At 43.5% G+C, this 12,551-nt stretch overlaps 1 protein-coding gene across 4 annotated transcripts in view; it reads right to left on the bottom strand.

Moving 5' to 3' along the window:
* LOC149353359 (nose resistant to fluoxetine protein 6-like) overlaps positions 1-12,551 on the bottom strand; it is a 35,609-nt gene that overhangs the window by 21,737 nt on the left and 1,321 nt on the right. For 2 of the 4 annotated variants that reach the window (XM_089582498.1, XM_089582501.1), the window contains exons 2-6: positions 10,866-11,074; positions 7,835-7,955; positions 6,200-6,287; positions 6,012-6,109; positions 4,571-4,756 (exon numbers count right to left, since the gene is read on the bottom strand). In XM_089582498.1, the coding sequence (XP_089438624.1) occupies positions 4,571-4,756; positions 6,012-6,109; positions 6,200-6,287; positions 7,835-7,955; positions 10,866-11,074 (702 nt within the window). Of the gene's footprint in view, positions 1-4,570; positions 4,757-6,011; positions 6,110-6,199; positions 6,288-7,834; positions 7,956-10,865; positions 11,125-12,551 lie in introns of all 4 variants that reach the window. The other 2 variants (XM_089582500.1, XM_089582499.1) reach the window with 2 other exon arrangements.

Raw genomic sequence — 12,551 nt, 5'->3', positions numbered from 1 at the left:
GTTGTGTTTCTAGCGACTCCAACTAATTTGCTCCTGCTTGCCAACCTTTGGTAGCGTATCATATTAAGCGGCAGCATACAGAACAGCCTTAAGAAATGCTAAGGACTCACTTTTTAACCACGCTCTATCCTCGATGCTGATAAATAACGTGAAACAATTTTGGAATGTAGTCAACAGGAAAGATGCGTCTGCTCTCCTTCTTAGATCTCCAGATGTTGCAGCTCTTCCTGCTGATGGATGTGCCTCTGTATTAAATTACATATTTTCTTCGTCCTTTTCGGTCAATCCAATAGCTACCATGTTTCCTGATTATCTCCCCGTAGATATTCCCTTGATGGTCCCAATCGTTGACACAGCAGAGATTTTGCGCATAATTGACCAGCTTAAAGTGTTGGATTGACAACATAAATTAGAATTTTTTGCTAAATACAAAGATGTACTCTTTTTTAATTCAGCATGACTAAACTTTTTGAGCCGTCTCTTGTAGAGGCTGTGTACCCAATGACAGGAAGGTTGGCAAGGTAGTTTCTCTGCACAAGGCTGACGATAAACACTCTCCTAATAACTGTGCTCTAATATCGCTCAGCAGCATTCCATGTAAGATCATAGAAGACATTCTCTCACCTCGCAAATTTTTTAGAAGCTAATTCTTTCTTCAGTAATTTTCAGCAAGGATTCCGCAAAACTTTCTCCTGTGAGACTCAGCTCTTATGTTTCACTCATGACCTCCATTTTATTTTCATGAGCAGACTGCATATTCCTGGACGTTCGTAAGCTCTTGATCAAGTCTCACATGAAGTACTACTCATTAGATTGAGCAGAGTGAACCTAGACGCTAACGTGCTTTCGTTGCTGCACTCTTTTATAACTAACCAATCTCAGTTCATAACGGGAAGTAATATTGATTCTCAATCTTTCCCACTTGATTTAGGTGTGCATCAGGGCTTAGTTTTCGCACCCCTGCTTTTCTTGACATACGTAAACGACTTGGCGGCAAGCCTTAGTTCATCAGTTTGTCTCTTAGCGGAAGATTCTGTTATCTACCGTAAAATTAACAACGAATGCAACCTCTCTATCTTACAATCAGATATTCAGAGCATTTCCGAATGATGTCAGCATTGGAATATGACGCTCAACGCTAACAAGTATACGCATATGCCTGTTACACGCGTCAGCACAACAGCTCCTATGTACTACCTCAACAATACTTTTTCTGAACCCGTCTTTTCCTACAAATATTTAGGTGTTTACGTAATTATTAACTTGCCATGGAAACTGCATGTCTATCACGTAGTCAATAATGCGTGTCCAACATTTTTGGTTAAAATTTTGAATATTAGAAAATTGTAGGTACTGTTACAGAATTGTTGAAGGTAGTAATCTATTCATCCAATGTGTGGAAAAGTCTTTTATTTAATTCCATGGTTCGCATGGCGCAGTTAAGACTGGCATAGAAAACCAATGGGGAACGATTATGACGATAGAAAAAAACGTTAATAGCAAAAAAATGCAAGCCTCTTGAAGGGAGGTCTGCGAATATATTCATTTTTATAGTTAAATCTTTAGTTTCCCGTTCAAAAATACCTTTCTGTTCGAAATTGTCTTTTGTGCACAATTGCTGGGTACGAATGCTAACTGTACGCTTGAGTACCTTTCAAGAAACTTTTCACGTTGTCCCAGCGCATTGTAAGATACTGTTATAAAAATATTTAAGGCAATGGTTCATTCTTCTGGTATGTAGCAAAACCTTTCTTTGAAAGTGTTACCATCGAACGCATCGAACAGTTAAGACTGCCATAGAAAATCAGTTTGGGACGCTTTTGACGATAGCAGAAACGTTAATAGAAAAAATGTAGGACTGCCAATGGGTGTGATCTGCGGACATATTGAATGTTATATTGAAACCTTCCAAGATACAAAAAAAAATGCGTTCATAAACTGTTTCCCGCTGAAAAATGCTTTTGTCCAGAACTGTTGGGTATGTTCGCGCGAGGATTTGATTTTTTGTTTGCCAATTAGAGTGTTTATCACGAAGAGTTCTGTAACCCTGAATACTCTTCTTCGACGTAGGAGCGCATAGAATGCACATTCTAGATGTTTTATTTTACTTTCTGACTAAATATACTGAATGCTTTATTGAACTTTCCTGCGAATCTCGGAAATTTTGCCACTTATTTTTTTTTTGTTAGCAATACATCTGCGTTTTTTTATTTTTTTCATTACAAAGTGAACTATGTTACCTACACTATGATGTGCTCTAAAAAATAAAAAAAAATTAATATATGGGTGAATAAAGCTTTTGCGCACACCACCCTGAAATTGCATGTTTTTCCTAGGTAAGGAAAGAACTAAAAACGCCTGCCGCTCATTGTGGTTGCAGTAACATTTTACCACTCTGGAAGAGGCACAACAAGTGCTGTGATCACCAATGATGGTTGCGAAAATATGGCCTCCCGTGCGCCTCTTGAAAGAAGCTGTCAGTTTCTTTGTACTTAGTCTGGCCTTTGTGACAAAGTCCCAGGCCATCATGCGCAACAGTGCGCACCGCCTGATTTAAATATGACGCCCGAAGCCGGCCTTGACGCCACTGCATGAAGTGCGACACAACTGAGTGCCTACTTCCTCATGGGTATAGAAATGGCGCAAGCAACGAGAAGCATTGGACGGTCGATAAGGCTGCTGACAGAGCTTCTCTACGAAGCAACAAAGTTAAACTTCGGCAGAGAAGACGTAAAGCTGAGGCAAACACCTGTCAACCAACTTTTTAGTGAAAGTAACGCTGCCCATTCAGCGCGAAAAATGAAAAAATGCCGGCTTCACATTTCTGTTCGCCACACAAATGCGGCTTCGAGTAACTGTGACTCCGGTCCGCTTTCGTGTGCACCGAAAACACTGACAGTGCACACAGCTGGAGCTGACTTTAGCTGATAAAAAGAAAAACAAAAGATAGCGGTCGTCTCTTGCATCCATAATTTATCTCACCACTTTAAACGGATGCTGAAAACAACTGTATAAAATTTTGCTTTCAGTAAAAATATATTCTTTGAATCCTCCTGGCTATGTTGATGGTTGTTCGGCAGCAAAAGACTTACTCATCGTCGAGAAAATTAGATTCAAAAACTCCTGCCGCCAGTCGATCCAAACTCGTGACGTCCTTGCCGAAAAGAACAAGTTGCTGCCGTTTTGAACTAAATCGTCAGTGAGCGTAGCCACTGGGATCCGGGCCAGAAATTCTCCGATGACGGCGACGCCTTTGTTTAGTTTTTCGGTCTTCTCTGGCTAATAAAGGTTCCGCTTTCGGTGGCAGCGGCCTCTTTGTGATTAGGCCGTTTCGAAGGTTGGTCCCTTTAAAAACAGTGAGCAGTGTTCAAACCTCCGTCACGTTTTTAGCACACACCAAACTGGTCACATTGTACGAAAATAGTTTCACTGCCGAACACGACAAGGCAGGATGCATTGCTAACAAGAGAAGGAAATATGTTGCCTAGAAAGGTGTCCCTTACTGGCTGTCTTTGTCCTTTATACCTTCAAATAAGCTGCACTCTACCAGCTGTCTCTGTCTCGTGGCAGGATCCGGATCGGTAGAACCAGCCAATGTATATTCACTACTGATTGAGAGGGCAGGAAAGTAATGTGCGTCCAGCCAATGACATGCTCATCGTAATGCATTCAACTTATTGTGGGTGTCCGCCGCAGCTTTAACATTGTATTGTCGTATTTATCGCACGTACCTGCTGACGCGAGAGGCTGCCGAAGCAGCTGAGGTCGCCCGTTTTGGCACTGGCTGCATGAGCATTCCATCAGAAGCGTTGTCGGATGAGGAAAAAAATGCTCGAAGAAGGGGACGGAATGAATAGCATCGATTGAGTGAAATACGTCTTGTATTAAACGCTCTTTATGCATACTTTGCTTGGTGCAACAGTGCGGGCGTGCATCAGACATCAGACCTATAAGCACGTGCAGTTGGTAACTGGCACGTGTGCATTTTCCTTGTTCTTTCATACATTTAATTCTAATTGTACGCGTATATATGCTCATTGCAATCAGAATAAAGCTATGTCTGGTAGTTACGTCCTGTGCAGTGTCGACGCTACACAAGTTCTAGCATGAAGAGCCGATTTGCTAGAACAGTTGAGCACCTTCATAGTTCGCGCTACAGTGTATCTGGAGGAAACGGGATTGTATTAAGCCAGTGAGTGTATCGCACCGATAACCTGCTCAGACGTCCACGTGCGCTTCCAAAGCGCTTGATTAAAATAAGTCTAAATTGAGTCCAGTGTACATTATTTTTATTTTATATTATCATCCCTTAGTACGCTTTTCGAAACAAGGTGTCACACTGATGCACTCAAGCTTCAACGTTTGCTCAAGGCTCTGCAGTGAACAAAACCGGTCATTGTAGCTGTTCGCATTACAGCGAAGATGCGTCTGGGGGAGAATGGCTTGTGGCTAGTTTTCTGGCATCATGTGCGGAAATTCGGAGTAATGATGAGCTCCGGTACTGCTCACACAAACAGACGATAGAATTCATAGAGTTTCAGTTCTGCATGCTGCGCACGTTGAGACTTACGGTAGAACTCGGGCTGGATCAGCGTGTAAGAGTGAAAGAAGACCACCCAGAAACAAAGAATCAGCTTGGCTCCGCTGAAGAAGAGCAAATTTTGCCGCGGCGTTCCTTCGTAGTAGCTCACGTCAAACAGGCGTCGCGTGTTGGAGACAACCGAGAACCAGCACAGAACCATGGCAGGTGCAGCCGCTGCAGAGGTCGCGTTGACAAGGACGGGTGGTCAGGGCGTTAAATATTGCCGTTTTCGTCAAATGTGTCCGAAGTGGCATGCAATATACAACACTTTTATGGTGGAAATGCGACGTGACCATTTAAAGTCAAACCAAGGTGTGGATAAGAACATTCATATGATATGCAGAAAAGTAGGTTTTTCGATAAATCAAATTCTGTTGATGCTCTATGCAGATATCTGATTCGCAATCGAATTAGCAATGCCGAAGTAGAGTTAATATGCGGCTGAACATTAAGGTAACTCCAGGAGTGCTTGATGATTTTGTTTGGCGGGTGGTGCGCTGCGTGTGAACTCTCACAAGAATGTTAAGTGAATATTTATGCTGGTAAACCTCGCCACATGCTTTCAAATTCATCTGGGTTACTCTTGCAAGTCTTACTTGTTTGCTTTTTCAAGGTGGTTTTTTTCTTTCAAAAATTTGGAGGGCGTTTAAGCTTCGCCTTTAGAAGTGGAACGCGACAGCGTGTTGCAGCGCTGCCAAGGAGTTCACGGAACATCATCGCCCGTACAGCGCGACGCTTTGCCCGTTGGACAAATCGAAAATTGGTTTTTTGAGGAAATGAAATGACATATTAATAGCCTCACTTGTTTTGGTGGACACCCGAACCGCGCATGATACTCAGCCCCCGATTAGAGGTCGCCGGTTCTTTAAATTATAGGTCGCCGGTTCGAATCCCTGCCGTGAGCTAGGCTCTAACTTCACTAGCAGGTTTTTGACGCACAAAACACTGAATCATGTGACACTATTTAGAACATTCTGTGGCAAACAGTTGCCATGATACGATTTTTTCTGACGCGTGGTGCTCACAACTACTACGACGCCGACGGTTTTTCGACCGAACGAGCTGTATACGCTGTAGCGTTATATTTCTATTTTTGTTGTATGCCGACGCATTACGTGCAGTTAAAACCAGCTACAGTGCTTGCCGCGTTAGATCATTATGTTAGCACACACTGTTCTGCAATAGAAGTGTTAGGCGCTGCTTCACCCTTCTTCGTGCCAGAAAGGGGGGCTAAATATAGCGAAAGTTCTCATTTTATTTTGGCAAGTGTTGATTTCTTGATTTGTACCAACATCACACATGACGACCACTGTTGTTTTCTGTCATTTGTACTCACAAAATTCTGAGCAAAAATTTCAGCATCAAACACCAAATTATAAAAAAAAATAAATCTCGGACCTTTCTTTTCATTCTTAGATCGCGTACTCACCAGCTTTCTTAGTGGGCTTTGAGGGGTCGAGTCGTTCCAGGTACCATTCTGTGATTGTTCCGACGCATAAAAGTAGCGCTAGAGAACAAAACAGCGCACTGAAAGAAATTGCAACTTCTTGGAGTGGCATTCATCTGGCGCAGTAAGAATTATTTAACATTTAGAACAACTCGGGCACCGGCACTTACATTGAGCAGGCCTGCAGTAGCGTAAGCGGTTTCGGATCATCCGTTCTGCAACCTCTAACAGTGGCGTTCACTCCGTATTGTCTCATGACTAGATGGAAAAAAAAGTCGGCATGTTAAAATTACAATACCCCTGACCGATTACTACATTCATTCATTCAATTATTCATTCATTAAGTGAATAATGCAGAACTCTTGTCTTTTAGAGACGTGACTAAAGACAGGAAACTGCCTAACGTGGTCATGCCACCCTGGTGTAAACAGCTGTTTACAATAATCCACACGTCAAAACAGCATAAATATCGTTTTTCAAACAGAGCAAAAATGGGACTAAATATTTTTCTGCCTTTTTTTGTACAGGCCAAAAATCACTACACGCACAAAAAAAACAAACAAAATTGGCCGTGCAATTCTATTAGCAATGCATGGTTACGAAATCATATGTAAACATAAATACATATGCACGATTGAACTTGACATATGAAACGAAATCGATTGTCAATCCAAAGCGCTAATCTTTCTTTAAGTACAATTTCTTCACTATTTTAAGGTTATTTAGTGAATAAGCATTGCCTAATGGATCGTGAATGATTAGATAGCGCTTTATTAACTCCTGTACCTGACAACGTAATCTCTGATATCCGTAATTGGTTCAAGCTCGGGGCTTGGATATAATATGCTCTCTTGAAGCTTATGGATTTCTTTTTACCAGGTATTTTGTTTCAAAAGAATTTTTGTCGGACGACTCCAGGTTACCGTTAGCACGTATTGCTCTCTTTTATTCCCAGTAGGGAATTTAACTATGTATTTGTCGTGGTTAGCCACGCAAATGAGATAGCTAAAGCATAACTGTATAAGCGAGCGGTTGTGGTGAAAAACTTTATTATTGGCGGAGCCCTTATAGTTCAAATTACAGAGGTGGGCTGGCTCCTGGTCGTAGGTGGCGGCCGGCAGCCCGTGTCTCTGTAGTCTACCTGTCGTTTTAGAGTAGCTGTATGATAACACCTGAGCCTATTTAAGGCGTCTAAAGAGCGAGAGATATCAGTTCTAAAGCATCAATCTGCGCATTCCGCAATAGATTTTTATGGAATGTGACACGTAGGAATCCGGCGGCCGAAGACTGTTTTATGCCTGTACCTTGAAATTCTAAAAAAAAAAGAACTTAAGAAACTATGGCCGTGTTGGCAAGTGAGTATAATATTAGACTGGTGGGTTTATTCAGGGCAAAAAACTCTCACGGAATCAGTTTGCCTTAGTCGGCATTAAAGCCGATTTCTATTAATCGTGCAGTAATCCTTGGGTACTCTTCGCGAGCAATGGAATGTTTTTACTTACGAACAGAAATAAAGCGCACATTGCGTTTGTTCCGTTCTATTGGGACTAAATGCGCAGTCACTGGCAACCTTACAACAAACTCTTATAATCTGTGGCTAGGAAATATTAGAAGAGGGCTAACGTTTACACAAGCATGTTGTGCTCCAGGAAGGCGGCCAGATTTAGAAGCGTCGAGCGCATTCTAATCTTTTCATCTCTATAAACGTGCATGGATCGGATAAAGAGGAGTGACCGAAAAGGAGCTCGTACGCATTCAAGGCATTAGTGTCTGATCACGTTCTTGATACTATCTACTGCTCTTACTTGATCTGAATAGGAAATCTACTTCGGACTGTGAGCACTGTGACGGCAGACATATTCCCACTCTGATGTCGATGCTCTGAAATCCCGTGTCCGTCGTCACTGTCAGTGGATTTCGCCGCCCCTGCAGAAATTTCGTCGAGAATATCGTTACGCAAGAAGATAGCAGTTATCGACTGCACTACATTATGCTCTAATAATTAAGATTAGACAACAGAAATTGCTTGTGATGCATAGAAAACTGTCTACAAATATGGCTTTGAACCAGCATGGAAAAGTCATACTGTGCAACTTCGTGTAAGGATGCCCTCCAACTAATGTCGTCGACCTATTATCATGACGTCGCACTTACACCTGCCAGCATGCACCAGCTATCAGCCGTGGCAGGTGCAAGGCGGTGGACCGCTGTGGCATGAGAATAAGTCGACGCAATTGGAAGGAGGGCCTCATTTCAGGTGCATCAGCAGCTTCGTTCTTGGATTTTATTCTACTATAGTAAGCTCAAGAGCATCACCGAACGATTAGTTCAGCAAGTATGCAGCAGAATAAACTGTGCCCCAAAAGTGCATATAAAAGTCACCAGCGAAGTAGTAGAATGCTACAAATAAATTATGTTACTAACAATACTAGGTTGTAGTTTTTGTTTATTAGCAGTATGCACGAGGAGGTCTTATCTTTAAAAGATATTGTTCTGTGCTTGTTATAAATTTCATTCGTATCAAGTTACAGAGAAAGCAGGCAGATGGGATTCTTGACAACGCAAAGCAAAATGAACAAGGATCAGCCTCAGTCCGCTGTCCATCGTTTCGACAAGAGGGCTTGTCTTCATTACACATAGGATGAATAAAACAAAAAGACCAAAATGAAGGAGCCGTTTCGTCAGCGTGCCCGCAGTCAGTTTTTGTTCATTATTCCCATGTTTAAAAACGACATAAAGAGCAAATTCACATTTTAAGCGACGATATTTTAAAACAAGCAAGTGATAGACAACAAACAAGTGAAAAATATAACTCGCAGTCGCATTTACTGCGAGAAACAGGTTCATTATCTCTCCCAACAGTTTTTTTTCTTCATCTTGCTTTTCGCCCTTCATGTCCTTTCGCTAAATTGCTTTTATTCTTGCTCAGCACGTTGAAGATTACGCATTAGGGAGAATCAAAATGTTTGCAGACATTCTGCCTCGCATTCCATATATCCTCCTTCGTTTTTTCTTGCTGGTGTTTTCACAGCCACTTGAAGGGTCTCGCTCGCGCTATTTTGCCTCACATATAGAAAAACTGGAGTAGATGATGCAGCGGGCTGCGATGTGAATGTAAGGACCGTTATGGGTTGTTCTTTTGCTAATTCGATGTGATATGGGGCCGTAGCTAACTCTTCTTGCTGCTAAGGTGGTACAGAACAGCCGGTCTGCGAAAGCTATAAGGAGATGCTTGTCACGTGTCCGCACCTTTTAATATGAATACAGGATGTTTACCGCAGCAGCACCTCAATCTCAAAATTTTTTCTCCTTCAGAGATTCTATGCAAAATACGGTTAATGAAAGAGTTTTTGAATACTTCTTTCAATGTTCTTTACATTCGTTTTGTGCTTTTCTAATTCTTAATGCAAATTTCGCACATCATTAGAAGGACTAAAACTCATCACTAGAAATGTCGTAGTACCTTTAGTCGTCAACTATCACACCGACTCCAGCAAAAAAAAAAAACAACAACAAAAAAAAACAAGTAAAGTGCCTTGTTGCGATCCAGTAGCTAACTTGCTTGACTTGCTGTGGTCTCATTTTTGTTCCTGCTGTTTTTCCGATATATCTCTCTACCTTCAAAAACGTTCGAAGACGACCTCATAATGGTTCAGGGTCTGTTTTCCTCGGGAGGTGACTACGTCGAAGCTGATAACGGCACAGAACAGCCGGTCTGCGAAAGCTACAAGGAGATGCTTGTCACGTGTCCGGAGCTTTTAATATGAATACAGGATGTTTACCGCCGCAGCACCAGCAGCAGTGGTCCCCAACCGACGTGAGTCAAGCACAGCGCCATCGTCAAATACCTGCGTCCCAGTTCAGCGACCCAGCATGCGCTCCGAAAGATTGCCTAATCGGGAGGTGGCCTCGAATACATTTCACAGCAGCCAGTGCCGACGGACGTCGTGGCCATGCCACGTGCGGCTACAAGAATGTCACCCTTCGCTGATCACGCTGTTTCGCAACATATTTTAGCGCTTTTTCTTTGATCCTGCCAGATTTACGCGAGGCTTCAATCCTACCTGTAAACATAGCGACATCGTTGTACACGTGGAGACACTCGATGGAACGTTCGCCCTGTCCATAGCTGATATAAACTGACTGAGTCGGGGTAACTTCGTTTCTTAGCATGCCCAACCCAGGATTTTTGCTGAAGACTTTCCTCATCGTTACCTGCGGCGCTTATTTTTCCCTCGAAGATTAGTGAATTCTTTGGGTGTCATACACTATGGAGTATCGTATGCGTAAATATACGTTTATGTACCTCCACATAATATGCTTTCATAATTGATAAGTTCGTTTCTCCGCAGTGGATTTGGTCCATCTAATGGCGCCATTTGACACAACTCGGACAAAGTTGTAAAGCTGATTGCGTATTCTAGCTCCAGAGAAGTGCCCATGGTGCGCGTAATGAAACCTCGTCGACACTTCCCACGTCAGAAAGGGCGCCAAGTGTTCTTATATCTCCTGCTTGGAGAAGCTGCCTGTTCCGCGTTTAGTTGGGCGAAGTGCACTGCCAAGAAATGAACTTAAGAATTAGGAAATTCTCCTATTGTAAAAGCTGAAATCCTCGCATGTAATTACATATTCATCAATTCATCCATTCCACGATACATTTATCCTCTTATATATTTCTCTGCTGCACTAGATATGCTCTTGGCGCAGGTACTGCTTTGGGAAGCAGGTAGGCTTATCACAGCATGTCAAAGCCCCGCAGCTGGCAGTTCTTGTGCTACAGATCAACTCTACTGCTTGCTGCAGCGTATGCTGATTCATGGACAATGCAGGACTCACGAGCAACATGCCGGCGGCTTGGAAGCGCTCCACAAATCCGCGCATGGCGTCCTTGGGCAATTCGCTGAAGAGCGTGCAGTAGCGGCCCTTGAAGCGCACCTCGCCCTCGTAGTCGCGGAAGCGGGTCTTCAGGCATTGCTCGTAACCGCCCAGGCTTACGAGGCTCCCTTCTAGCAGGTTGGTCGGCACCAGGCCGTTGGCCGTCACCACTGAGAAGATGAGTGGAGGCGACATGTTTCTAGGCGTGGATGCTCCCGACCTCAGCAAATAAAAATGTGTTTTACGTCATGAATTGCAGCTAAACGCATTGCACGAAAGCATATACCAAGACATCAGGTTCGCAGAGGAGGCACGCACCGTTTTAATGCTTCAGAAACAAATGCCCATTGCGGCAACGAAAGAATGTCTCCGAGGTTTATCCGTCGACATGCTTTCCTTGCAAGTTAGCGCTTGTTGCTGAACTTCTGATGACGTGTTATGTCAGGAAATATTAATTCACACGCTACTGCTCTTGCACTGATGACACTGCATGTCGGGACACGTACTTAATTTGTGCTTTATCGCTGAGACTGCTTTTATATTCGATATTTGCCGCAACCGCAACGAGTTGCTGCGGTCTAGGCAGTTTCTCGAAGCTGATTTCTGGCCGCCAAGGCTACCTGGAAAGCTAGGCCCTCTGTAACAACCGCTATGTGCTAAAGAAATCATGACGTGGGTGCCTTCGTCATAACAAACGTGTATGGCGCGTCCCGCGTGACGAGCAGCCTAAAAACTGCATACAGAACCGCTACACAGACCTGCCTTGTCATTCTGCTAAGCTGTAGGGGTGGCTGCCACGTGACGAGATATGCTTTCTACTCTGCATCATCTCTGTGTGCAGCTTAGTCACTTCTGTGCGCTTCAAGTGGGAGGCTAGCGCCTGGAGAGGGCCAAAGAAATGTAATCCTAATAGGCGATTTCAGCTGGCCAGACACAAAGCTGCTTTCGGAAGCCAGGCCTAGAGGTCGGCAGACTGAAAGCCATCGCAAGTAGATCTCAGTCCTTCTTGTGGTTACACATTTATTCAGGCACCGATCTAGAGAGCTCAAGGGTGCACGCCATATTGCTTCTAATGTTGTTTTATGACGCACAGTCTATGGGTGGTTCTGCCACATACAGTTCGAGCGGTGCCAGTGTCCGATATTTTTATGAAGTTCACGACGTGGTATTATCACTCCAGGATCTTCAATATAAATATCCTCACTCTGCCGACTTACGTTTTTAATTCCACTCAACCTCGACTTAGCCTGGGTTTTTCGGCAAGGGTTCTGTGGCGAGGAAAGACGGTGATGCGGACTGTGGAATCAGTGAGCATGTAGGCATTTTACGTGGCTGAAACACTGAGTAACTGTTTTCTTACCGCATACCGTAATACACGACCACTGAGTAAGACGTAGTACGTGCTCTGACATGTGACCTCACGGGAACTGTATGTCGCTGAGGCGAAGCGTGTTCACGCTTGACCGTACAAATTTGCCTTTAGTTGCACTTGAACACACATTGTTTCTGTTGATGCCACCTGCAAGCTAGTATATTAGCAACTGCAGTTGCTTACGGAATCCGGCAGCACGTGTAAACACAGCGCATCAACGCACTTAGCGCATTTAATATGAAGCGTTAAAGGCTGATTTTGCTTCGTGACAACTG

The sequence above is a fragment of the Amblyomma mixtum genome, chromosome 3 (genome assembly GCF_055824585.1).
Source record: "Amblyomma mixtum isolate Tamu chromosome 3, ASM5582458v1, whole genome shotgun sequence".
Taxonomy (NCBI): domain Eukaryota; kingdom Metazoa; phylum Arthropoda; class Arachnida; order Ixodida; family Ixodidae; genus Amblyomma; species Amblyomma mixtum.
Note: the sequence above shows the minus strand (reverse complement) of the source record. Positions and strands in the feature narration are given on the sequence as shown.